Here is a 26,728-nt window from a genome sequence, read left to right as displayed (position 1 = left end):
TTTCATCCTTAATTTCAATGATTTTGTATTCTTTTGCTTACAGAGGGCCCCCTAAGTTGTATAAACTTCAGGCTTCATAAAAGCTGGATCCCCCTATGAGGATGGACCTGGGGAGAGGAGCTCACAAAGATGGGCTGGTCAGAAGTGGAAGAAAAGATAATGATGTTGTCTCTGAAATGCAAATCGAAACTACAGTGAGGCACCACCTCACACTGGTCAGAATGGCCATCATTAAAAAGTCTACAAATAACAAATGCTGGAGAGGGTGTGGAGAAAAGGGAACCCTCCTACACTGTTGATGGGAATGGAAATTGATGCAGCTACTATGGAGAACAGTATGGAGGTTCCTCAAAAAACTAAAAATAGAGTTGCCATTTGATTCTGCAATCCCACTCGTGGGCATATATCTGGGCAAAAATATAATTCAAAGAGATACATGCACCCCAATGTTCATAGCAGCACTATTTATAATAGCCAAGACATGGATGTAACCTAAATATCCATCAACAGATGAATGGATAAAGAAGATGTGGTACATATATACAATGGAATGCTACCCAGCCAAAAAAAAGAATGAAATAATGCCATTTGCAGCAACATGGATGGACCTAGAGATTATCATGCTAAGTGAAGTCAGTCAGACAAAGACAAATACCACATGATATCACTTATATGTGGAATCTAAAATATGACACAAATGAACTTATCTACAAAACAGAAACAGACTCACAGACGTAGAGAACAGATGCGTGGTTGCCAAGGCTGGGGGTGGGGTGTGGGGGAGGGATGGATTGTGAGTTTGGGGTTAGTAGATGCCAACTATTATATATAGAATGAATAAACAACAAGGTCCTACTGTATAGCACAGGGAACTATATTCAATATCCTGTGATAAATCATAATGGAAAAGAATATGAAACAGAATATATATATTTATATACACATTATATATATATATATACACATATATATACACACATTGTTTTTCATATTCTTTTCCATTATGGTGTGTATATATACACATTGTGTGTGTGTGTGTGTGTGTGTGTGTGTGTGTGTGTGTGTGTGTGTGTGTGTGTGTATTGGGTTGGCCAGAAAGTTCGTTCAGGTTTTCCATAAGCTGTTTTGGAAAACCCGAATGAACTTTTTAGCCAACCCTATATATATACATATAACTGAGTCACACTGCTGTACAGCAGAAATTAACAGAACATTGTAAATCAACTATACTTCAATAAAATAAATAAAAAATAAATTTTAAAAAGAATGTTGTCTCTGAAGCCAAGACAGAAGAGAGCTTGAAGAGGAAGGCAGTGGGCAACAGTGGCCCAGGCCCGAGGCACTCCAGTCAGAGAGGTCTGACAGCTCTGTGGTCCTTCTTGGCATTCAGTACACCCTTGAAGACAAGAGACAGCTCCTTCCTCTGACTGGAGGGCAGGGAGGAAGGCTGTGGGCAACACAGGGAGTTGCAGGAGCTTGCACTTGGCTACCTTTATTTCTGAAAAAAAAAGTGCTAGAGGAGGAGACGTGAGGGAAGGACGGTGAGGAGGTAGTGAAGGCTGAGGCCGGCTTTGGGATGTGACTGGAGAGGGAACCAGCCAGAGCCGAGGAGCAGAGCACGTGGGAAATGCTGGAAACCTTCAAGCCCCCTTGAGTATGATTGGATTCGACCACCAGGAAGTTCTCTTTCATCCCACTGGCCTTGATTTTGAGGGAAAAGATTCCTTCAGGCCGTGCTTCTCACTCTCAGTTGCTCAGTGGAATCACTGGGTCAGTCCCACACTCGGAGATTCTGATTGAATTGGTCTGGGATGAGGTCTGGGCATTGAGAATGTTTAAAGATTCCCAGATGGTTCTAATTTATAGCCAAAGTAATCCTTAGTATACTTGGCATACATTATATACCAGAAACATAACAGTCAACAAGACAAGATTTTCTGTGTTTACTGTTTAGCCTAAGAAAGTGAAATGTTACTGTCCCTGCTGGGAGTGCCTATTCCTGTGTCTGTCTGGTTTTTTTCTTTCCTTTGGATATATGTTTGCTTTGGAATCTAAGAGATAGGACATATCAGCATCTTAACAGATGTTTACTGTGCGGCAAACATAAGAATTGTATGTTTGTATGTTTACTGTGTGGCAAACATAAGAATTATCAAGTTTTATTCTCAAAACAACCCCATGAGGTAGGCAGTCACATAATCCCCACTTTACAGATCAGAAAACTGAGCCACAGAGAGATTAAAATAACTGTTCCATAGCCACCTAGATAGAGCACGAGAGAGAGAACCATATAGGCACATTCAAAACCTCTGGGCGGTGACCTCCCATTTAATCTAAGCAGGACTGACCACGCCACTCACTAGAAAGTCTCTCAGCTATCTTTTCCCTGCCTTTTAGAAACTTCAGCATCAAATCCCGCCATATCTCTTTCTAATGTGTTTACTGTTTGGCTTAATTTGTTGATCACACATAAGAGGTGGCAATGGCATTGGCTGTAATCCAAAATCGATGCTACAGTTGTTTTAGATGGATCCAAAATGTTTCTTAAACTTGGTCAGGACACACGTGGCCATTCACAGATGAAGGAGCCTTCTACAAGCTAGAGCATTTTCCCTCAGGGTCAGAAGTACGTTCACCACTTCCACAATAGGTCATTGCTTCTCCACAAGGAAGTACAGACACTGCATGGGGTGAGACTCTGTAACACTCCCTGAGACAGCTTCCATTAGCTCCAGTTTTACACTCAGATAAAAGTCAGTCTTCATATGTTTCCTTAAACTAGTTTCTTTAGCTGCATACATGAATCTGTGCATTTGCAAGGAAAGCTTGTAGAAAGCCAAAGTCTGCAGGCTAACACAGTGCACAGGAATTTTTTTTTTATGCTAAAGATTTTAAAAAGTAAATACAACCCAAGAAGCAAGGAGTAGTTGGGTTTTTACCAAAGGCAGTGCCTAAATTTCTTTCTTTTCCCGTTTCTTTTGGTTTTGTGGGCTTTTCTTGTTCATTTTCTTCAGCATCGTAGCCACTCTTTTCATAGTTTTCGAGTGCTTCTTGCTGAGTGAAAGATGTCATCGTGGCTTTTCTATTCTCCTCTAGAAAAGAGCCTGTTGCTTCGAGTGCTTCCAAATCATCAGCAAGGCCAGATTTGCCAAACTGGCGCTTGGGCAACCTGCATGGAAACAAAAAACCATGAGAACGAGGGGGCGAGTCCCACCTGGTGCCACTGGGCACGGGAGCTTCAGGCTTGGGTATTTCCTGATGACTTCGTTACCACATCAGCTGTTGTCCTAGGTTTGCAGAGGTGTTGGGACAGGTATCAGAATAATATGTTTAGCATTATCAATTTTACTGCTGCGATATGGGTTTAGAGGATAGGGAATGCAGTGGAATGGAATATCGTTATTGTTTGCTCTTATACACTTACGTGCTCTTTGAATTTTTTTATTGGTCCTGTATTACTCTTAATATTGAAAAATAAGAAAAGAAAAACCAAGCCATATCAGAGTTGTCAAACACAGAAGCATCTGGGTCCCAATGGTTGGAGTCAAGTCAAGGATTGGCTTGCCTGTGACCTGAGGGAGACAGTTCCCCACAGGGAACAGAGCCCAGCCCTGCCCTCAGCCTACCTCTTGACAGACAGGATGGGTTGCAGCAAGGTGTCCCCTCGGCTCAGGCCTCCAAATTCTTCAATGAGCTCTGGGTGTGGGTACTGGTTTGTTCTACCTAAAAATAAAATAAAATATCAAATCAAATCAAATAAAGCATAAAATAATATGAAACTCAACAATAAAATGAAGTGAAAAAAATGAAGCAAAATGAAGCATAAAGACCATTAAGACATAAAACTTAAGACACAAAATAAAATCAAGTAAAGCATAAAATAAAGTAAAATATACAGTAAAACAAAATAAAGAGTAACAAAATAAAATACAAAAACAAAAAATATCCATTGACATAAAATCAAAAATATGTAAATTCAAACAAAGCATAAAATAAATACAAAAATAAAAGCAAATAAAATACAAGCAAAATAAGAGAATAAAATGCATCCTATTGTATAAGCAATATAAAATAAAATAACATAAAAGAATAGAACAATATGAAATACAACCTAATGTAATAAAACATAAAAAATAAAGTGAAATTAAAACAGACTAAAAAACTAATCCTTTAGCCTCCATCTCCCTCAAAGAATCACTAGGCCATCAGCCATCTATTACAATTCTCCCCTCCATCTTTCGCAAAGGTAAGGAATCTAAAGTTCAGAGTGGTCCACTGACCTTTCTAGAATCACACAGCTAATTAGTGGCAAAGCTTGCACTAGAACCAATTCATTAACGTCCATACCTCTCAAATTACAGAAGCACAAATGCTATGTCTCTACTTCTAAGATGTCCATCAGACTCCCTTTATTCCTTAAGTGACAAACGGACAGATGTTCCTCAAGGATCCCAACAGGGTTGTCACATCTGCTTATAAACTGAGAAACTGAGAAACTAATGTCTCCCAGCAAGGAGGGCAAGAAGGCCTCCCATGTCACAAGGAGGCACCCCGCACATGAGTTGTTGTGGACTATGCACAGCTGGACAAAGCCCAAGACAAACTCCTGCAAATGTGACCAGGATAATACACACCCCCAATCCTAACCATCTCCATCATCATGCTAGGGATCCATATTTGGTACCAGTTGCCCATGAACTTGGTTCAACTGGAAGTGAGGCTACTAGAACAGGATGCAGGGAAGAATTTTGGCCAAGATGCACTGTCACAGTGTCCTTCACTGGTGGCTTCATCTAGCCAACCTGAAGTGGGAGACCCCGGACTTCTGTCCTGTCTCCCTCACTTCCTGGCAAGTCCCTGAAGACTCTTGCTACTCAAGGTGTGGTAATCAGCATCAACCAGGAGCCTGTTAAAAATGCAGACTCTCCACTTTCCTGCAACAGAAATTAAACACAACTTTGTAAATCAACTGCACTTCAATAAAATTTTTTTAAAATGCAGACTCTCAGGCCCTAGCTCAGACCCACTGAGTCAGAATACAAATTTTAACTAGATCCCCAGGAAATGCATGTGCATGTTAAAATCTGAGAAACACTGTTCTATAGCACTGGATTCTGAATCACTGGATACAGCAATAACAGTAACAATTTCTTATGTGTGTACAGCAGTGGTGCTTTCATGCAGGTATTTGAACGTAGGCTTCACAAATAGAGAAGAGACTGTAATCCTCATTCTGGTAAATGAGAAAATCAAAAGGTTCAGTGCAAACCTGAGGCCTCCCAGCCACCAGACAAGAAACCAACGCTAGGCTTGGCAGCGTCAGGGCAACATAGCTCAGGGTTTTCAGGAAGTGGTGTGCTTCCTGGGGGATCCCCCAGAGAATTCGGAGCTGCCTACACCTCAGCAAGATTGAAGGTGCAATGGGCACCCATTCACCCATATGCCAGGCTCTGTACGTTCCTCTCCCCACCCAGCATCCCCAGGGCTCCCCGACTGCTCACTTTTTAGAAGGTTCAGGAAGGCCCGTGTGAAGCCCCAGGCATAGGCCGCCTCTGCGTCCGAGATCCCCTCAAGGTGCCGCAGGTGCTGTTTGGAGGGGGCGCTGGCCACGCGGGCCAGCTCCTCCAGCTCGCGGGTCCCCACGCCCAGGCCCAAGGCCAGCACAAACAGAGTGATGCCCTTGCACTTGGCCTCCAGGGACAGAGTCCTTAGCTTCTCCTGGTCCCAGCTGCTGGTCTCGCTGGCCACGATGGTAAAGAGGACGTGCGCTTTCCTGCACAGTGGGGCCGCCAGGAGCACCTTCTCCAGCGTCCACTCCAGGGTGTGGCCCAGGGCCGGCGTTCCCCAAAGGGGATGGTCCACGGCCTCGCGGACGTGCCTCTGCATCTGCGTCCGGCGGCCGTATGAGGTCAGGTGGAAGCCCTCGTGCACAGGTGGCCGCCCCGCGCCCGGCCAGAAGCGGGGGGTCGTGTATGTCACCAGGGCCGTGTGGGCCCCGCGTGGAGACGCACTCGGCTGCGCAGCCACCTCCAGGTCGTCAAGCGCAGCGTCCACCAGAGTCAAGGCTGTGCGGTAGAGGTCAGTGCCCACGCCGACGGAGGTGTCCACCATGAAGGCCACGTCCGTGTCCACTGCCAGCAGCCTGGGCACGCCCAGCCCACACTCCGGGGCCGGGCTGCACTGATCTGCAGAGGAGAGGTGGGGAGAGGCGGGGTTACCACACGTCCCTTCCCTTCCCATGGACACACAATTCCAGGCGCTCAGTAGGGAAAGCCACTGCTGAGGGCTGCCTGCATGGGGTTGACTCTGCCAGTAGACGGGCACTGTAAATAAATGTGCCTGTTTCCCAGGAGGAAAAGTTGAGAGTATCTGATTCCTTGGTAAATGTTTCTAACCACTAGGCCATACGGCTTCCTAATCACTAGGTTCACAGACCCCTGCCTGGTTCAATCAGGCCCGACCTCTTATGGGAGTGTGTGACCTGGGGCAGATTACTCAGCTTTCCCACAGTCTCAGTTTCCTCATGTCAGACGGCGATAATGATAATAATAATAATAGTACCTCCCTTATGAGGTTGTTTGTGAAGTGTAACTTTAAAATGAGTTAGTATATGTAAGGGCTCAGAACAGCTCCTGGTGTGTAGTAAAAGCTCAGGCTCAAAAAACCCCAGCTAGATTTTTGCTTCCGCAGGAGGGGGATGGAGGCCCAGAGAAACCACATGTCAAACAAGACGATGGACGGGAAAGCAGTTCATTGGCTGTAATATACTCTACAAATGGCAGTTCCCGTATTTGACCCAACCAAGTTTTCAGAGCCAAATCTCTCCTGGCAGTGTTAGGACTTAGTGTGGATCCAGTAAAGGGAACTATTAAGTCCCCTTTTGCTTTCGCCTACAGGACTCACTCTGGCCCCGGGTGATGTGGGTGTGGATGAGAGCTCTTCACACGTGGGCATGTGTGGCTTTCAGCATCATGTTCTTTCTGGCCCAGGCCAGTGTGGGATACAGTGATGGAAGCAGGGACTCTGAGACAGGGGACAACTTGCCAATACCCCGATGATGGCCAAAGAAAGTTCTAGGCCAAGAAACCAGGACTCTTGATCTTAGCTCAGTGGTCTTCCCTTTACACTAAGGTGCCACTGAGGAAGGAACACAAGCCCAGCCATCCACAGGAGCCTGGCAGTACAGGTAAGTAAGCAGAGCAGGCCAGAGCTGAGAAGATAGGGAAGGGGTGGGGAGGGGAGGGCGGGGCACTACCGGCCCCCCCCTCCAAAGGGGGCTGGCACCACTCATCTCTGGCTGACTGTGGCCACAAGGGAATGCAGTGTCTGGGATTCCTCAGATTATTCTGACTTCCTAAGAAAAACTAGAAATCCAGACTTAATAGGAAATTCCCAAATTCTAAAGTTCTTCACATACCAAACAAATACACATCTGAGCAGCAGAAATGACCTGTGGTCACCAGTTAATTCATCCTGTTCTGAAGGCATCAGTCTGATCAGCAATGCCATCCAGGCTTACCATAGCAGAGAGTGCAGTGGGCCATGTGCTCCACGTCCTGCTGGTTCTCTGTGTCCCAAACATACAGATGAAAATTGTTGGTTCCATCCATCTAGTGCCAACACATACACAAGGTTATTGTTAGCTGAACTAAATCTCAGGCCATGTTTTTCATGCATCTCCCAATTCAGATGAGAAAAATATTAATATGCTATTTTTAAAGAATACATATAATTCTCTATGTCTAAATAATTTGGGACTTCTATTCCAGTTATTATAGTCACTTAGTTCTCTAGTCCTAACCTGGTGGCTGGACTACCATTGGTGTGGGCACAGGAGCTGTGGGTCTTCAGACTCCCAATGTGTGTAAAACTCAGCAAACATCAGGTTATGTTGGAATGAGGGTAAGGGAGTTGAGGCTTCAGTCATTTATAAATTCTGTAAATCTTTAGTGACTGTCCATGGTATGTGATGCCATGTGATGGGCGTTATTAACCATGAACATGCAGACCCTTCAAGGATGCGGTCATAGATCTAGGCCCTAAACCATGAGGATAGAGAGAGGCAGAGACCGCCAGGGAGGCCTCTCTAGAGTATTCCTGGTGTTCAGAGCTGGGAAGAGTGAGGGGGAATCAGGGAAGGCTTTGTAGGGATGGCAAATCTGTTTATCTCCTTCACCAAACCTTTCCAATTATGATTAATTTAATAACTGATATCAGGTTTAAAAGACAAATAATATTAACAGTAATAAATCCAACAAGATCCATGTGATAACTGGCTAGATAATCAACAAACCCATTCTCTCTTCTTCTGAGGGTCATGACTAGACTACATTTCCCACCCTCCCTTGCAGGTAGTTGGACCATATGACCGGGATCTAGCCAACAATGTCTAGGTGGAAGTGATGAATGCCATTTCCAGGGCATGCACTAAGCTCCACTGCCTCCTCTGCCAGCCAGATGTAGAGGATCCAGAAAAGGTCTTGAGGCCCTCGACCATGTTGGGGCCACTGACAGAAGGAGCTCAGGTCCTGAATGCAACAAAGCACCCCTTTCCTTCACCCACACACCCAAAGACCCACATCGCTGGTGACAAATGCAGAAATAACACTTCCTGGTGTTGAGCCCCTGAGACTTGGGCATGAGTGGTTTCACAGTCAACCTGCCCTGGCTAACACAGACTATTTTCAAGGTTTCCACCTCATAATGAGATTAGGAAAGCTTTCAGATGATTTCTCTCAGGAGTTGAGGTGTGGTTTGCAAAGAGCTGGATATCTAAGCTTAGTCATGGCCATCTCGTTGTCCACTCTGTCAAAGCATGTAGGACATCACCTCCCTGAGGGTCAGCCCCACCTCCTGCATTGCTGTGGCCAGGGCCAAGCCGACCTGGACCCTCCTCTGGTAGCAAGGTGCTCAGGATACGAAGATGTCGTGCCCACCCTTGGGGACAGAGAACGGGCAGGGTCTACTCTGGAAAAGAACATTCTGTAACATACACTCCTTACAGATCATTCACTCTTCCTGTTTAGGATTGCAGTGCATCCCAAACATGGTCCCTCACCTGAGCCTCCTTGATGGAAAAACCCTTGTGAGGAAAGAAATATAAAGAGTGGAACTTTCATTTATGCTAATGTAACACGAAACAAACATGGGAACATTCCTAAGTCTTCCATGCCAAAAGCCAGCTAAATTTAGGCTTTTTTCTGACTTAGAAATTCAAATCAACAAAGACCGATGAAATGGCTACTAGGTAAAAGTCTTAAGCCATTTGGAGACGCAAAAATGACACAGCCACACCTTCAAAGAGCTTAAAAACCTAAGTGGAAGGATAGACAAATAATGTTCAAGAAAGAAAGAGACCAGTAACATATTTTGGGAACACAGGAAGAGGAGATTCATTTCAAAAGGAATGAATAAAAGGAACCTGATGAAGATAATGGCATCTGGCACTTTTGAGAGAATGAGTAGGATCCTTACCTGGCAAAGAAGCAGGGAAAAGTGTTACGGTGTGGAGGAACAGCAAGATAAATGCCCAGAGGTAGGCAGTGGTTATTTATGAATTCTTCTCAATGCCCCTACTCCCCAGACACTTGAGAAAACGCATTCCAGTGGGCAGCGTATCTGAAACCCTGGAACTCCCTGACAGATGGAGGAGGCTGACAAGAACAGTGAGTGGAGAGTTGCCAACATCCAACATTCAGATCCACTCCACACGGTCATCAGATCTGAGTATCAACTAAACAAAATGGACCTAATAAATCACCGAGGATTAGAGCGAAAAACGTCAGCATGGATATGACACATTAAGAGCTTTACTGGAAATCACATGAGGCAATCTGGAAGGCTTCTGAAACCAGGATCCACAGCAGTGCTCCAGGAGATGGGAGAAGACTGGAGTAACACAGGAACATCGACTTTACTCCAAGAGTTGTGGGGAGAGGCTAAGTTGGTGTACATTATTTTTAAACCACAGGAAGCATGGCTGAAGTGTGTTATCTAATGAAGAATTGATGAGAATTTTAAAGGTAGTATGAAAGACTTCAAATAAATTCAAACATACCCTCAAGTTTGTACAAAGGATTGGTTCACAGGAAAAGTTCTATGCAGCACTAACAGACTAGGTGTAGGGAATTCGGGTCCTAGTCCTTGGTCTGCCAGAATTGGCTGTGTGGCCTTGGACAAGCCTCTGGCCTATTTCCTCAACAACAGAGTTTAGGGTAGGAGTCAAAGCTGCTGAGCTTTCTTCCTATTTCAACACGGCCTGGTCCCCCGTTACTGCCCTCTGTATTTGCCTCGTGTTCAGGACACTATGTTGACTTTTCTACTCAGCTCAGCTCTTCCATCTGCTATTCTGCTGGTTGGAAAACAACCTAATTCAACTGAATTGGAATAGCTACAAAACTTGCAACTTTTTTTTAACATCTTTATTGGAGTATAATTGCTTTACATTATTGTGTTAGTTTCTGCTGTATAACAAAGTGAATCAGCTATACGGATACATATATCCCCATATCCCCTCCCTCTTGCGTCTCCCTCCACCCTCCCTATCCCACCCCTCTACATGGTCACAGAGCACCTAGCTGATCTCCCTGTGCTATGTGACTACTTCCCACTAGCTATCTATTTTACATTTGGTAGTGTATATATGTCCATGCCACTCTCTCACTTTGTCCCAGCTTAACCTTCCCCCTCCCCGTGTCCTCAAGTCCATTCTGTACGTCTGTGTCTTTATTCCTGTCCTGCCCCTAGGTTCATCAGAACATTTTTTTTTTTTAGATTCCATATATATGTGTTAGTACACAGTATGTGTTTTTCTCTTTCTGACTTACTTCACTCTGTATGACAGTCTCTAGGTCCATCCACCTCACTACAAATAACTCAATTTCGTTTCTTTTTATGGCTGAGTAATATTCCATTGTATATATGTGCCACATCTTCTTTATCCATTCATCTGATGATGGACACTTAGGTTGCTTCCATGTCCTGGCTATTGTAAATAGAGCTGCAATGAACATTGTGGTACATGACTCTTTTTGAATTATGGTTTTCTCAGGGTATATGCCCAGTATTGGGATTGTTGGGTCATATGGTAGTTCCATTTTTAGTTTTTTAAGGAACCTCCATACTGTTCTCCATAGTGGCTGTATCAATTTACATTCCGACCAACAGTGCAAGAGGGTTCCTTTTTCTCCTCACCCTCTCCAGCATTTACTGTTTGTAGATGTTTTGATGATGGCTATTCTGACTGGTGTGAGGTGATACCTCATTGTAGTTTTGATTTGCATTTCTCTAATAATTAGTCATGTTGAGCATCCTTTCATATGTTTGTTGACAATCTGTATATCTTCTTTGGAGAAATGTCTATTTAGGTCTTCTGCCTATTTTTGGATTGGGTTGTTTGTTTATTTGATATCGAGCTGCATGAGCTGCATGTATATATTGGAGATTAATCCGTTGTCAGTTGCTTCATTTGCAAATATTTTCTCCCATTCTGAGGGTTGTCTTTTTTGTCTTGTTTATGGTTTCCTTTACTGTGCAAAAGCTTTTAAGTTGCATTAGGTCTCATTTGTTTATTTTTGTTTTTATTTCCATTTCTCTAGGAGGTGGGTCAAAAAGGATCTTGCTGTGATTTATGTCATAGAGTGTTCTGCCTATGTTTTCCTCTAAGAGTTTTATAGTGTCTGGCTGTCTGGCCTTACATTTAGGTCTTTAATTCATTTTGAGTTTATTTTTGTGTATGGTGTTAAGGAGTGTTCTAATATCATTCTTTTACATGCAGCTGTCCAATTTTCCCAGCACCACTTATTGAAGAGGCTGTCTTTTCTCCATTGTATGTTCTTGGCTCCTTTATCAAAGATAAGGTGACCATATGTGCGTGGGTTTATCTCTGAGCTTTGTATCCTGTTCCATCGATCTATATTTCTGTTTTTGTGCTAGTACCATACTGTCTTGATTACTGTAACTTTGTAGTATAGTCTGAAGTCTGGGAGCCTGATTCTTCCACCTCCGTTTTTCTTTCTCAAGATTGCTTTGGCTATTTGGGGTCTTCTGTGTTTCCATACAAATTGTGAAATATTTTGTTCTAGTTCTGTGAAAAATGCCAGTGGTAGTTTGATAGGGATTGCATGAATTTGTACAGTGCTTTGGGTAGTATAATCATTTTCACAATGTTGATTCTTCCAGTCCAAGAACATGGTATATCTCTCCCTCTGTTTGTATCATCTTTAATTTCTTTCATCAGTGTCTTATAGTTTTCTGCCCACAGGTCTTTTGTCTCCTTAGGTAGGTTTATTCCTAGGTATTTTATTCTTTTTGTTGCAATGGTAAATGGGAGTGTTTCCTTAATTTCTCTTTCAGATTGTTCATCATTATTGTATAGGAATGCCAGAGATTTCTGTGCATTAATTTTGTATCCTGCTGCTTTACCAAATACGTTGATTAGCTCTAGTAGTTTTCTGGTAGCATCTTTAGGATTCTCTATGTATAGTATCATGTCATCTGCCAAGAGTAACAGTTTTACTTCTTCTTTTCTGATTTGGATTCCTTTTATTTCTTTTTCTTCTCTGATTGATGTGATTAAAACTTCCAAAACTATGTTGAATAATAGTCATGAGAGTGGGCAATCTTGTCTTCTTCCTCATCTTAGTGGAAATGGTTTTCAGTTTTTCACCACTGAGAACCATTTTGGCTGTGGGATTTTCATATATGGCCTTTATTATGTTGAGGTAATTCCCTCTATACCTACTTTCTGGAGAGTTTTTATCATAAATGTGTGTTGAATTTTGTCAAAAGCTTTTTCTGCATCTGTTGAGATTATCATATGGTTTTTATCCTTCAATTTGTTAATATGGTGTATCACATTGATTGCTTTGCATATATTGAAGAATACTTGCATCCCTGGGATAAACCCCACTTGATTGTGGTGTATGATCCTTTTAATGTGCTGTGGGATTCTGTTTGCTAGTATTTTGTTGAGGATTTTTGCATCTATGTTCATCAGTGATATTGGCCTGTAGTTTTCTTTTTTTGTGACATCTTTGTCTGGTTTTGGTATCAGGGTGATGGTGGCCTCACAGAATCAGTTTGGGAGTGTTTTTCCCTCTGCTGTATTTTGGAAGAGTTTGAGAAGGATAGGTGTTAGCTCTTCTGTAATTGTTTGATAGAATTCACCTGTGAAGTCATCTGGTCCTGGGCTTTTGTTGGTTGGAAGATTTTTAATCACAATTTCAATTTCAGTGCTTGTGATTGGTCCGTTCATGTTTTCTATTTCTTCCTGGTTCAGTCTTGGAAGGTTGTGCTTTTCTAAGAATTTGTCCATTTCTTCCAGGTTGTCCATTTTATTGGTATATAGTTGCTCGTAGTAATCTCTCATGATCCTTTGTATTTCTGCAGTGTCAGTTGTTACTTCTCCTTTTTCATTTCTAATTCTGTTGAGTTGAGACTTCTCCCTTTTTTTCTTGATGAGTCTGGCTAATGGTTTATCAATTTTGTTTATCTTCTCAAAGAACCAGCTTTTAGTTTTATTGATCTTTGCTATCGTTTACTTCATTTCTTTCTTATGTATTTCTGACCTGATCTTTATGATATCTTTCCTTCTGCTAACTCTGGGGGTTTTTTGTCCTTCTTTCTCTAATTGCTTTAAGTGTAAAGTTAGGTTGTTTGTTTGAGATTTTTCTTGTTTCTTGAGGTAGGATTGTATTGCCATAAACTTCTGTCTTAGAACTGCTTTTGCTACATTCCCTAGTTTTTGCATCATTGTGTTTTCATTGTCATTAGTCTCTAGGTATTTTTTGGTATCCTCTTTGATTTCTTCAGTGATCTCTTGGTTATTTAGTAGCGTATTGTTTAGTCTCCGTGTGTTCGTATTTTTTACAGTTTTTTCCTGTAATTGATATCTAGTCTCATAACATTGTAGTCGGAAAAGATACTTGATACGATTTCAATTTTCTTAAATTTACCAAGGCTTGATTTGTGACCCAAGATATGATCTGTCCTGGAGAATATTCCATGAGTACTTGAGAAGAAAGTGTATTTTGCTGTTTTTGGATGGGATGTCCTATAAATATCAATTAAATCCATCTTGTTTAATCTATCATTTAAAGCTTGTGTTTCCTTTTTTATTTTCATTTTGGATGATCTGTCCATTGGTGCAAATGGGGTGTTAAAGTCCCCTACTATTATTGTGTTACTGTCAATTTTCACTTGTATGGCTGCTAGCATTTGCCTTATGTATTGAGGTGCTTCTATTTTGGATGCATGAATATTTACAATTGTTAGATCTTCTTGGACTGATCCCTTGATCATTATGTAGTGTTCTTCTTTGTCTCTTGTAATAGTCTATTTTAAAATCTATTTTCTCTGTTATGAGAATTGTTACTCCCGCTTTCTTTTGATTTCCCTTTGCATGGAATATCTTTTTCCATCCTCTCACTTTCAGCCTGTATGTGTCCCTAGGTCTAAAGTGGGTCCCTTGTAGACAGCATATATACAGGTCTTGATTTGGTATCCATTCAGCCAGTCTATGTCTTTTGGTTGGATCATTTAATCCATTTACATTTAAGGTAGTTATCAATATCTATGTTCCTGTTACCATTTTCTTAGTTGTTTTGGATTTGTTATTGTAGGTCTTTTCCTTCTCTTGTGTTTCCTGCCTAGAGAAGCTTCTTTAGCATTTGTTGTAAAGCTGGCTTGGTGGTGCTGAATTCTCTTAGCTTTTGCTTGTATATAAAGTTTTTAAAATCTGTGTCAAATCTGAATGAGATCCTTGCTGGGTAGAGTAATCTTGGTTGTAGGTTTTTCCTATTCATCACTTTAAATATGTCCTTCCACTCCCTTCTGGCTTGCAGAGTTTCTGCAGAAAGATCAGCTTTAACCTTATGGGGATTCCCTTGTATGTTATTTGTTGTTTTTCCCTTGCTGCTTTTAATATTTTTTCTTTGTATTTAATTTTTGATAGTTTGATTAATATGTCCTGGTGTGTTTCTCCTTGGATTTATACTGTATGGGACTCTCTGTGCTTCCTGGACTTGATTGACTATTTCCTTTCCCATATTAGGGAAGTTTTCCACTCTAAACTCTTCAAATATTTTCTCAGTCCCTTTTTTTTCTCTTCTTCTTCTGGGACTCCTATAATTCCCATGTTGGTGCATTTAATGTTGTCCCAGAGGTCTCTGAGACTGTCCTCAATTCTTTTCATTCTTTTTTCTTTATTCTGCTCTGAGGAAATTATTTCCACTCTTTTATATTCCAGGTCACTTATCTGTTCTTCTGCCTCAGTTATTCTGCTATTGATTCCTTCTAGAGAATTTTTAATTTCATTTATTGTGTTGTTCATCATTGTTTGTTTGCTCTTTAGTTCTTCTAGGTCCTTGTTAAACGTATCTTGTATTTTCTCCATTCTATTTCCAAGATTTTGGATCATCTTTACTATCATTACTCTGAATTCTTTTTCAGGTTGACCGCCTATTTCCTCTTCATTTGTTTGGTCTGGTGGGTTTTTACCTTGTTCCTTCATATTCTGCATATTTCTCTGTCTTCTCATTTTGCTTAACTTACTGTGTTTGGGGTCTCCTTTTCGCAGGCTGCAGGTTTGTAGTTCCCGTTGTTTTTGGCAAATGCCTCTGGTGGGTAAGGGTGTTGCAGTGGGTTGTGTAGTCTTCCTGGTGGAGGGGACTGGTGCCTGTGTTCTGGTGGATGAGGCTGGATCTTGTCTTTCTCGTGGGCAGGACCATATCTAGTAGAGTGTTTGGGGGTGTCTGTGAACTTAGTATGATTTTAGGCATCCTCTCTGCTAATGGGTGGGTTTGTGTTCCCATCTTGCTAGTTGTTTGGCATGGGGTGTCCAACACTGGAGGCTGCTGGTTGTTGAGTGGAGCTAGGTCTTATTGTTGAGCCGTAGATATCTGAGAGAGCTCTCACCAATTTATATGACTTGGGGCTGGGTGGTCCAATGTTCTGAACTCAGCTCTCCCACCTCAGAGGCTCAGGCCTGACAGCCAGCCAGAGAACCAAGACCCTGTGAGCCACACGGCTCAGAAGAAAAGGGAGAGAAGAAGAAAGAAAGAAAGTAAAATAAAATGAAATAATGTTATTAAAATAAAAAAAAATGAAGAGGAAAAAAAAGGAAGAGAGCAACCAAACCAATAAACAAATCCACCAATGATAACAAGTGTTAAAAATTAAACTAAGATTAACATAGAAATCAGAACTGGTCAGTCGCATACAGCAAACCCCAAGTCTATAGTGCTCCCAAAGTCCACTGCTTCAATTTGGGATGATTAGTTGTCTCTTCAGGTATTCCACAGAGGCAGGGTACATCAAGTTGATTGTGGAGATTTAATTCACTGCTCCGGAGGCTGCACATAGAAATTTCCCTTTCTCTTCTTTTTTTGCACAGCTCCTGGGGTTCAGCTTTGGATTTCGCCCTGCCTCTGCATGTAGGTCACCCTGTGGCACCTGTTCTTTGCCCAGACAGGAGACGGTTAAAGAAGCGGCTGATTAGGGGGCTCTGGCTCACTCAGGCCAGGGGGAGGGAGGGGTACGGAATGAGGGGTGAGCCTCTAGCTGCAGAGGCCGGCGTGACATTGCAACTGCCTGAGGTGCACCATGTGTTCTCCTAGGGAAGTTGTCCCTGGATCACGGGACCCTGGCAGTGGCGGGCTGCACAGGCTCCTGGTAGGGGAGGTGTGGATAGTGACCTGTGCTTGCACACAGGGTTCTTGGTGGCTGCAGCAGCAGCCTTAGTGTTTCATGCCCATCTCTGGTGTCTGTGCTGGTAGTCGCAGCTCACGCCCATCTCTGGAGCTCATTTAGGCAGTGCTCTGAATCCCCTCTCCTCACGCTCCCCGAAACAATGGTTTCTTGACTCTTAGGCAGGTCCAGACTTTCCCCGGACTCCCTCCCGGCTAGCTGTGGTGCACTAGTCCCCTTCAGGCTGTGTTCACGCAGCCAACCCCAGTCCTCTCCCTGGGGTCTGACCTCTGAAGCCCGAGCCTCAGCTCCCAGCCCCAACCCGCCCCGGTGGGTGAGCAGACAAGCCTCTCAGGCTGGTGAGTGCTGGCCGGCACTCATCCTCTGTGCAGAAATATCTCTGCTTTGCCCTCTGCACCCCTGTTGTTGTGCTGTCCTCTGTGGGTCCGAAGCTTTCCCCCACTCCTGCCCACCCCCCGTCTCCACCAGTGAATGGTCTTTCTAGTTTGTGGAAACTTTTCCTCCTTCACATCTCCCACCCTAAGATGCAGGTCCTGTCCCTATTGTTTTGTCTCTGTTTATTCTATTTTCTTTTGCCCTACCCAGGTATGTGGGGAGTTTCTTGTCTTCTGGGAAGTCTCAGGTCTTCTGCCAGCGTTCAGTAGGTGTTCTGTAGGAGTTGTTCCACATGTAGAAGTATTTTTGATGTAATTGTGGGGAGGAAGGTGATCTCCACGTCTTACTCCTCCGCCAGGAGTAAGAAGGTCCTCTCTTGCATCTTTTTTTAAACTCTTCTGAGAAAGAATACTTTTATGATAATGGTTAAATTTTTTACCATTCTTGCAAAAATAAAATTGTGAGAACAAGTACACAAAGACACAATGGAAGTCCATGGGGAACTCTGATTCAGTTTAAACTTACCTGCACCTAGCTGTTATTAATTAACATTTCATTACTTTGACTTTGAACTTGCCAGCACAGTCCTAGTCACTGATAAAGTAGACAAAATGATTCTGGAGAAGGCTTTAGTTGAGAGTTCGTGTGGTAAGGGACCCCAGCATGAGAAGAATAAACTGGATCTATGATCCCTACTGCAGACACCCATCAGCCCCAGAGAAGGAAATCTCACAGAGTACCTGAAACACAAGCCAAGTGATCTGCTTGAGGCTCAAAGCTTTATTATAGTTTGAATGAGCATTTTTCATGATTCCCTCAACCAGCTTCGCTTCTGAATATCCAGCTGTGCTCTGATGAGACTAGTTGGGCACTAAGGACAAGAGTGTATGGGAAAGGGGTGGGAGAGGATACAGCACAGGGATTTGCATGGACATCCTCTTTTGTTTAATAGAAAGGTATGTTCTCAAAGGATACAGACAGCCCTCAAACCTCAGCCCCCAATATTAAAGAATGCCCTGTGGGCCCTGAGCTGGAGAAGCCCACAGGGTTCAATCAATGCTTGATTGCTTCTGGGCTGAGCTGCCAGAGGCCAGGGAACAATGCTTATTCCTGGGACTGCAATGAGAAGGCTCTTGGCTCAGGCAAATGGGGGAGAGGGGAAGGAAGCAAGTGCTGAGAAGGAGGATTTGCCTTGGACTGAGGAAGGGCTGACCGGACCCTAAGGAGAGAGAGTTAGATACCATCTGTTGCCCAGTTTCGGCTCCTGCCAGGTGGCATGGGCCCATCAGGAATGCCATGAAGCTGCTGACTCTTCCTGGACTCCCCAGTGAACACTGGGGGTCGACATTGGAGGGACCAGGGAACCAGACACGGGGGAGTGCTGATTCAGGACTGTGTCATTTAGAACAAGTAACTTCACCTCAGAGCTTCCCTCACTTTCTCTGGGAAATGTATTATTGTGGTTAACTTGTAGGATTAGTATGAGGATCAGCCCCAAATTCCTCAGACTTTAACATTCATGGAAACCTGGGGATCTTATTAAAAATGCAGAGCCTGATGGATTAGATCAGGGAGAAAGCTTAAGATTTGGCATTTCTCACAAACCTGGGTGAGGCTGATATGCTCCTGGTCCCAGGACCACATTTTGAGGAGTGAGAGGTGAAGATGACAAGGCATGAAAAGCACATAGCATAGTGGGTGGAACTTCACAGGTGCTATAAATAAATGGAAGCTTTCTGATTTAATATGCAGATACTGGGAAAATGCACATTCCTGATGACCTTGAGGAGATGGCAATAACCATGGCCTGCATCGCGTATACACAGAAAGTGTCAGATGTCCCTGTAGACACTACCTCCTACAGCTCTCACAGCAAACCTGTGAGTTTATCCCCATTTTACAGGTGACTAAATTGAGGCGCCAGTGCCAAATGACATGTCCAGATTACACAATGGACAAAGCCAGAGTTTGAAGCCTCATTGCCTAATTCCTTGCCTCAGCTACCAATCCTCACTCTAGGGTGGCAACAATCTAATCGAAAACAGCAGCCCACAAGGCCTCAGCAGTGAGTCATCCATGGCCTCTGAAAGGGGTATCTGGACAACCCAACACTTTCTTAAAAAAAAAAAAAAAAAAAAGAATGTCCTCCTGCAACTTTTCTGAATTCTAAAATTATGCCAAATTTTTTTTAATTACTCCTCCCTAAATCCCTTTGGCCTACCTCTTAATATTTTCATCTGCTAAAGCTAATTGTTTTTTTCTGCACAATAGCCAGTATTCCATTCTTGGGATTTTTTTTTTTTCTAAGAGCACTACACAGAAATAGAAATAAGGCCAGTTCCTAAATCTCTCTCATAGTATTCTTGTATAGATAAAATTAATTAATACGTGGAAAAAGCTTAGAACTTCTCAACTATCTGCTTTTCCTGTTTTTGACTGTGAATAAAAATCTCATTGTGAGTGGGGATTCCAGACCTTGAGCAAGTTATTTAACTTCTCTGGGTCTCAGTTTCATAATCTGAAAAATGGGCCCATAATAATAGTTAACTCTTTGAGTTGTTGTAAGGATTAAATGAATCAATAAGTGGGATGATCTCAGACTAGCACCTGGATCAATAAATGTGAGCTATTTTCCTAGCTATTGTTTCAAAGGAACAAATGCTAGATTTTTTATAAAGAAAAATGAAATTTGAAATGAGGCACACAAATTACATTTTCCCTGTAATCCTCCACTTTTTGACTTTAAAAAAGGGGGGCACAACAGACACCCCAAAATACACCACCAGGCGTGGACATGCCCAAAAGAAAGACAAGATCCAGCCTCATCCACCAGAACACAGGCACTAGTTCCCTCCACCAGGAAGCCTACAAAACCCACTGAACAAACCTTAGCCACTGGGGACAGATACAAAAAACAACGGGAACTAAGAACCTGCAGCCTGTGAAAAGGAGACCGCAAACACAGTAAGATAAGCAGAATGAGAAGACAGAAAAACACACAGCAGATGAAGGAGCAGGGTCAAAACACACCAGACCTAACAAATGAAGAGGAAATAGGTAGTCTTCCTGAAAAAGAATTCAGAATAATGATAGTAAACATGATCCAAAATCTTGGAAATAGAATAGACAAAATGCAAGAAACATTTAACAAGGACGTAGAAGAACTAAAGAGGAACCAAGCAATGATGAAAAACACAATAAATGAAATTAAAAATACTCTAGAAGGGATCAATAGCAGAATAACTGAGGCAGAAGAAAGGATAAGTGACCTGGAAGATAAAATGGTGGAAATAACTACTGCAGAGCAGGATAAACAAAAAGGAATGAAAAGAACTGAGGACAGTCTCCGAGACTTCTGGGACAACATTAAAGGCACCAACATGGGAATTATAGGGGTCCCAGAAGAAGAAGAGAAAAAGAAAGGGACTGAGAAAATATTTGAAGAGATTATAGCTGAAAACTTCCCTAATATGGGAAAGGAAATAGTTAATCAAGTCCTGGAAGCACAGAGAGTCCCATACAGGATAAATCCAAGGAGAAACACGCCAAGACACATATTAATCAAACTGTCAAAAATTAAATATAAAGAAAACATATTAAAAGCAGCAAGGGAAAAACAACAAATACCACATAAGGGAATCCCCATAAGGTTAACAGCTGATCTTTCAGCAGAAACTCTGCAAGCCAGAAGGGAGTGGCAGGATATACTTAAAGTGATGAAGGAGAAAAACCTACAACCAAGACTAATCTACCCCGCAAGGATATCATTCAGATTTGATGGAGAAATTAAAATCTTTACAGACAGGCAAAAGCTGAGAGAGTTCAGCACCACCAAACCAGCTTTACAACAAATGCTAAAGGAACTTCTCTAGGCAATAAACAGAAGAGAAGGAAAACACCTACAATAACAAACCCAAAACATTTAAGAAAATGGGAATAGGAACATACATATCGATAATTACTTTAAATGTAAATGGATTAAATGCTCCCACCAAAAGACACAGACTGGTTGAATGGATACAAAAACAAGACCCATATATATGCTGTCTACAAGAGACCCACTTCAGACCTAGAGACACATACAGACTGAAAGTGAGGGGATGGAAAAAGATATTCCATGCAAATGGAAATCAAAAGAAAGCTGGAGTAGCAATTCTCATATCAGACAAAATAGACTTTAAAATAAAGACTATTAGAAGAGACAAAGAAGGACACTATATAATGATCAAGGGATCGATCCAAGAGGAAGGTATAACAATTGTAAATATTTATGCACCCAACATAGGAGCACCTCAATACATAAGGCAAATACTAACAGCCATAAAAGGGGAAATCGACAGCAACACAATCATAATAGGGGACTTTAACACCCCACTTTCACCAATGGACAGATCATCCAAAATGAAAATAAATAAGGAAACACAAGCTTTAAATGATACATTAAACAAGATGGAATTAATTGATATTTATAGGACATTCCACCCAAAAACAACAGAATACACATTTTTCTCAAGTGCTCATGGAACATTCTCCAGGATAGATCATATCTTGGGTCACAAATCAAGCCTTGGTAAATATAAGAAAATTGAAATCATATCAAGTATCTTTTCCGACCACAACGCTATGAGACTAGATATCAATTACAGAAAAAGATCTGTAAAAAATACAAACACATGTAGGCTACACAATACACTACTTAATAACGAAGTGATCACTGAAGAAATCAAAGGGGAAATCAAAAAATACCTAGAAACCAATGACAATGGAGACACGACGACCCAAAACCTATGGGATGCAGCAAAAGCAGTGCTAAGAGGGAAGTTTATAGCAGTACAAGCCTACCTCAAGAAACAGGAAACATCTCGAATAAACAACCTAACCTTGCACCTGAAGCAATTAGAGAAATAAGAACAAAGAAACCCCAAAACTAGCAGAAGGAAAGAAATCATAAAGATCAGATCAGAAAGAAATGAAAAAGAAATGAGCCAGTTTGCAGGGCAGAAGTTGAGACACAGATGTAGAGAATGGACATATGGACACCAAGGGGGGAAAACTGCGGTGAGGTGGGGATGGTGGTGTGCTGAATTGGGCGATTGGGATTGACATGTATACACTGATATGTATAAAATTGATGCCTAATAAGAACCTGCAGTATAAAAAAACAAACAAACAAACAAAAAAAAGAAATGAAGGAAACAATAGCAAAAATCAATGAAACTAAAAGCTGGTTCTTTGAGAAGATAAACGAAATTGATAAACCATTAGCCGGACTCATCAAGAGAAAAAGGGAGAAGACTCAAATCAATAGAATTAGAAATGGAAAAGGAGAAGTAACCACTGACACTGCAGAAATACAAAAGATCATGAGAGATTACTACAAGCAACTCTATGCCAATAAAATGGACAACCTGGAAGAAATGGACAGGTTCTTAGAAATGCATGACCTGCCCAGACTGAACCAGGAAGAAATAAAAAATATGAACAGACCAATCACAAGCACTGAAATTGAAAATGCGATTAAAAATCTTCCAACAAACAAAAGCCCAGGACCAGATGGCTTCACAGGTGAATTCTATCAAACATTTAGAGAAGAGCTAACACCTATCCTTCTCAAACTGTTCCAAAATATTGCAGGGGGAGGAACACTCCCAAACTCATTCTACGAGGCCACCATCACCCTGATACCAAAACCAGACAAAGATGTCACAAAGAAAGAAAACTACAGGCCAATATCACTGATGAACATAGATGCAAAAATCCTCAACAAAATATTAGCAAACAGAATCCAACAGCACATTAAAAGGATCATACACCATGATCAAGTGGGGTTTATCCCAGGAATGCAAGGATTCTTCAATATACGCAAATCAATCAACGTGATACACCATATTAACAAACTGAAGGAGAAAAACCATATGATCATCTCAATAGATGCAGAGAAAGCTTTCGACAAAGTTCAACACCCCTTTATAATAAAAGCCCTGCAGAAAGTAGGCATAGAGGGAACTTACCTCAACATAATAATGGCCATATATGACAAACCCACAGCCAACATTGTCCTCAATGGTGAAAAACTGAAACCATTTCCACTAAGATCAGGAACAAGACAAGGTTGCCCACTCTCACCACTATTATTCAACATAGTTTTGGAAGTGTTAGCCACAGCAATCAGAGAAGAAAAAGAAATAAAAGGAATCCAAATCGGAAAAGAAGAAGTGAAGCTGTCACTGTTTGCAGATGACATGATACTATACATAGAGAATCCTAAAGATGCTACCAGAAAACTCCTAGAGCTAATCAATGAATTTGGTAAAGTAGCAGGATACAGAATTAATGCACAGAAATCTCTTGCATTTCTATACACTAATGACGAAAAATCTGAAAGTGAAATTAAGAAAACACTCCCATTTACCATTGCAACAAAAAGAATAAAATATCTAGGAATAAACTTACCTAAGGAGACAAAAGACCTGTATGCAGAAAATTATAAGACACTGATGAAAGAAATTAAAGATGATACAAATAGATGGAGAGGTATACCATGTTCTTGGATTGGAAGAATCAACATTGTGAAAATGACTCTACTACCCAAAGCAATCTACAGATTCAATGCAATCCCTATCAAACTACCAATGGCATTTTTCACAGAACTAGAACAAAATATTTCACAATTTGTATGGAAACACAAAATACCCCGAATAGCCAAAGCAATCTTGAGAGCGAAAAATGGAGCTGGGGGAATCAGGCTCCCTGACTTCAGACTATATTACAAAGGTACATTAATCCAGACAGTTTGGTACTGGCACAAAAACAGAAATATAGACCAATGGAACAGGATAGAAAGCTCGGAGATAAACCCACGCACATATGGTCACCTTATCTTTGATAAAGGAGGCAAGCATATACAGTGGAGAAAAGACAGCCTCTTCAATAAGTGGTGCTGGGAAAATTGGACAGATACATGTAAAAGTATGAAATCAGAACACTCCCTAACACCATGCACAAAAATAAACTCAAAATGGATTAAAGACCTAAATGTAAGGCCAGACACTATCAAACTCTTAGAGGAAAACATAGGCAGAACACTCTATGACATAAATCACAGCAAGATCCTTTTTGACCCAGCTCCTAGAGAAATGGAAATAAAAACAAAAATAAACAAATGGGACCTAATGAAACTTAAAATCTTTTGCACAGCAAAGGAAACCATAAACAAGACCAAAAGACAACCCTCAGAATGGGAGAAAATATTTGCAAATGAAGCAACTGACAAAGGATTCGTCTCCAAGATTTACAAGCAGCTCATGCAGGTCAATAACAAAAAAACGAACAACCCAATCCAAAAATGGGCAGAAGACCGAAATAGACATTTCTCCAAAGAAGATATACAGATTGCCAACAGACACATGAAAGAATGCTCAACATCATTAATCATTAGAGAAATGCAAATCAAAACTACAATGAGATATCATCTCACACCGGTCAGAATGGCCATCATCAAAAAATCTAGAAACAATAAATGCTGGAGAGGGTGTGGAGAAAAGGGAACACTCTTGCACTGTTGGTGGGAATGTAAATTGATACAGCCACTATGGAGAACAGTATGGAGGTTCCTTAAAAAACTACAAATAGAACTACCATACGACCCAGCAATCCCACTACTGGGCTTATACCCTGAGAAAACCATAGTTCAAGAAGAATCATGTACCAAAATGTTCATTGCAGCTCTATTTACAATAGCCAGGACAAGGAAGCAACCTAAGTGTCCATCAATGGATGAATGGATAAAGAAGATGTGGCACATATATACAATGGAATATTACTCAGCCATAAAAAGAAATGAAATGGAGGTATTTGTAATGAGGTGGATGGAGTTAGAGTCTGTCATACAGAGTGAAGTAAGTCAGAAAGAGAAAAACAAATACAGTATGCTAACACATATATATGGAATCTAAGGAAAAAAAAAAAAAAAGGTCATGAAGAACCTAGTGGCAAGATGGGAATAAGGACACAGACCTACTAGAGAATGGACTTGAGGATATGGGGAGGGGGAGGGGTGAGATGTGACAGGGTGAGAGAGTGACATGGACATATATACACTACTAAATGTAAAATAGATAGCTAGTGGGAAGCAGCCGCATAGCACAGGGAGATCAGCTCGGTGCTTTGTGACCACCTAGAGGGGTGGGATGGGGAGGGTGGGAGGGAGGGAGATGCAAGAGGGAAGAGATATGGGAACATATGTATATGTATAACTGATTCACTTTGTTATAAAGCAGAAACTAACACACCACTGTAAAGCAATTATACTTCAATAAAGATGTTTAAAAAAAAACGGGAGCACATTAAGTCTTATGTTTTGAGACATAAGGCAATTAGACAGTTCTTAATGGGATTAGGCAAGAATCGTCCAAATCGTCCAAATGTTATAATATTGCTTTGTTTAGCAATATTAGCTGAGGTTGATTCAATGGATGGTTTAAGAAATCTTTCCAATATGCCCCACAACTTCCAAGCATGTTTAAATGGACGAGAAATTAGGCATTTGTTTATACAATCATTTCAAATTGAACAGCTATCATTTTTCTAGAAGTATGGGGGTGTTGTTCTGAAAAATAAAATAACAGAGGTGAAAGACAAAAGCCCCACAGGTTGTCAAAGGGAGCCCTCAAGTGGATAATTCAGAAGGAAAATTACAGGACATTCCCACTCTCCTAACTGGATTCTCTAAGGATAAAGCACAGAGTAGGGAAGGTTATGAGATGCAATACGCCCAGTTGTAAAGAAATGAGGATTTGCTGAAAATCTCTGAGGATGGGGTTGTCGTTTTTATGGTTTCTCTCCTTGCCAATGTCACCAGAACTGAGGTCATTCACTACATCTGAGCTGGCAAGTACCATTTAACATCCTTTCTAAATTGTTAAATTGAAGGAACAGACTCATGCCTCAGCATCCTGGGGCAAGAATATGTCTAAGAAATGAAGAGAAGATCAGATAGAAAGTACAGAACTGAGATGCAAGTACCTTTAAGCTGGCAGGTTCTTCTCACACACTATGTCATTCTTTCACTCGCACCTAAAGCAGCTGAGAGGGCCAGAACATCTTGACAAAGGACCACCCAGATGTTGTCTGCCCAGGATCCCCCCTCAGAGAGCAGCACTGATGAACAATGGGGTGGGGGTTAATTGTAATTGTACCCTGAGTATCACTCTCCAAATGTTAGGGAAATGCCTTTTAAAAAGTAGGTAATTACACCTGGATAGGAGCCTTAAATAACATCAAGTTGTGACCCTCTCTCCATTTTAGAGCTGAGCAAAATGAGACTCAGAAAGACAAAGAGACTTTTCGTACAGCACCCTGTTATTGATGAAAGAGCCAAAGACAAAAGCTCCATCTCTAATTTAAACTGTTACATATCTGAAACAAAAGCAAAAATAAACAAATGGGACTACATCAAACTAAAAAGCTTTTGCACAGTGAAGGAAAGAAACCATCAACAAAAAGAAAAGGCAGCCTACTGAATGGGAGAAGATATTTGCAAACCGTATATCCAGGAAGTATAGAAAGAACTCATACAATTCAACATCAAAAAACAAACAACCCAATTACAAAACGGGCAGAGGACCTGAATATTTTTCCAAAGACA

At 41.6% G+C, this 26,728-nt stretch overlaps 1 protein-coding gene across 1 annotated transcript in view; it reads right to left on the bottom strand.

Annotated features, from left to right (window-relative positions):
- LOC309659557 (collagen alpha-4(VI) chain-like) overlaps positions 1-26,728 on the bottom strand; it is a 142,831-nt gene that overhangs the window by 4,603 nt on the left and 111,500 nt on the right. Inside the window, 4 exon segments of the mRNA XM_082459442.1 lie at positions 2,884-3,169; positions 3,627-3,723; positions 5,502-6,185; positions 7,520-7,610. Coding sequence (XP_082315568.1) covers positions 2,884-3,169; positions 3,627-3,723; positions 5,502-6,185; positions 7,520-7,610 — 1,158 coding nt within the window.

The sequence above is a fragment of the Balaenoptera physalus genome (genome assembly GCF_965194825.1).
Source record: "Balaenoptera physalus genome assembly, chromosome: 4".
NCBI classification, from domain to species: Eukaryota; Metazoa; Chordata; class Mammalia; order Artiodactyla; family Balaenopteridae; genus Balaenoptera; species Balaenoptera physalus.
Note: the sequence above shows the minus strand (reverse complement) of the source record. Positions and strands in the feature narration are given on the sequence as shown.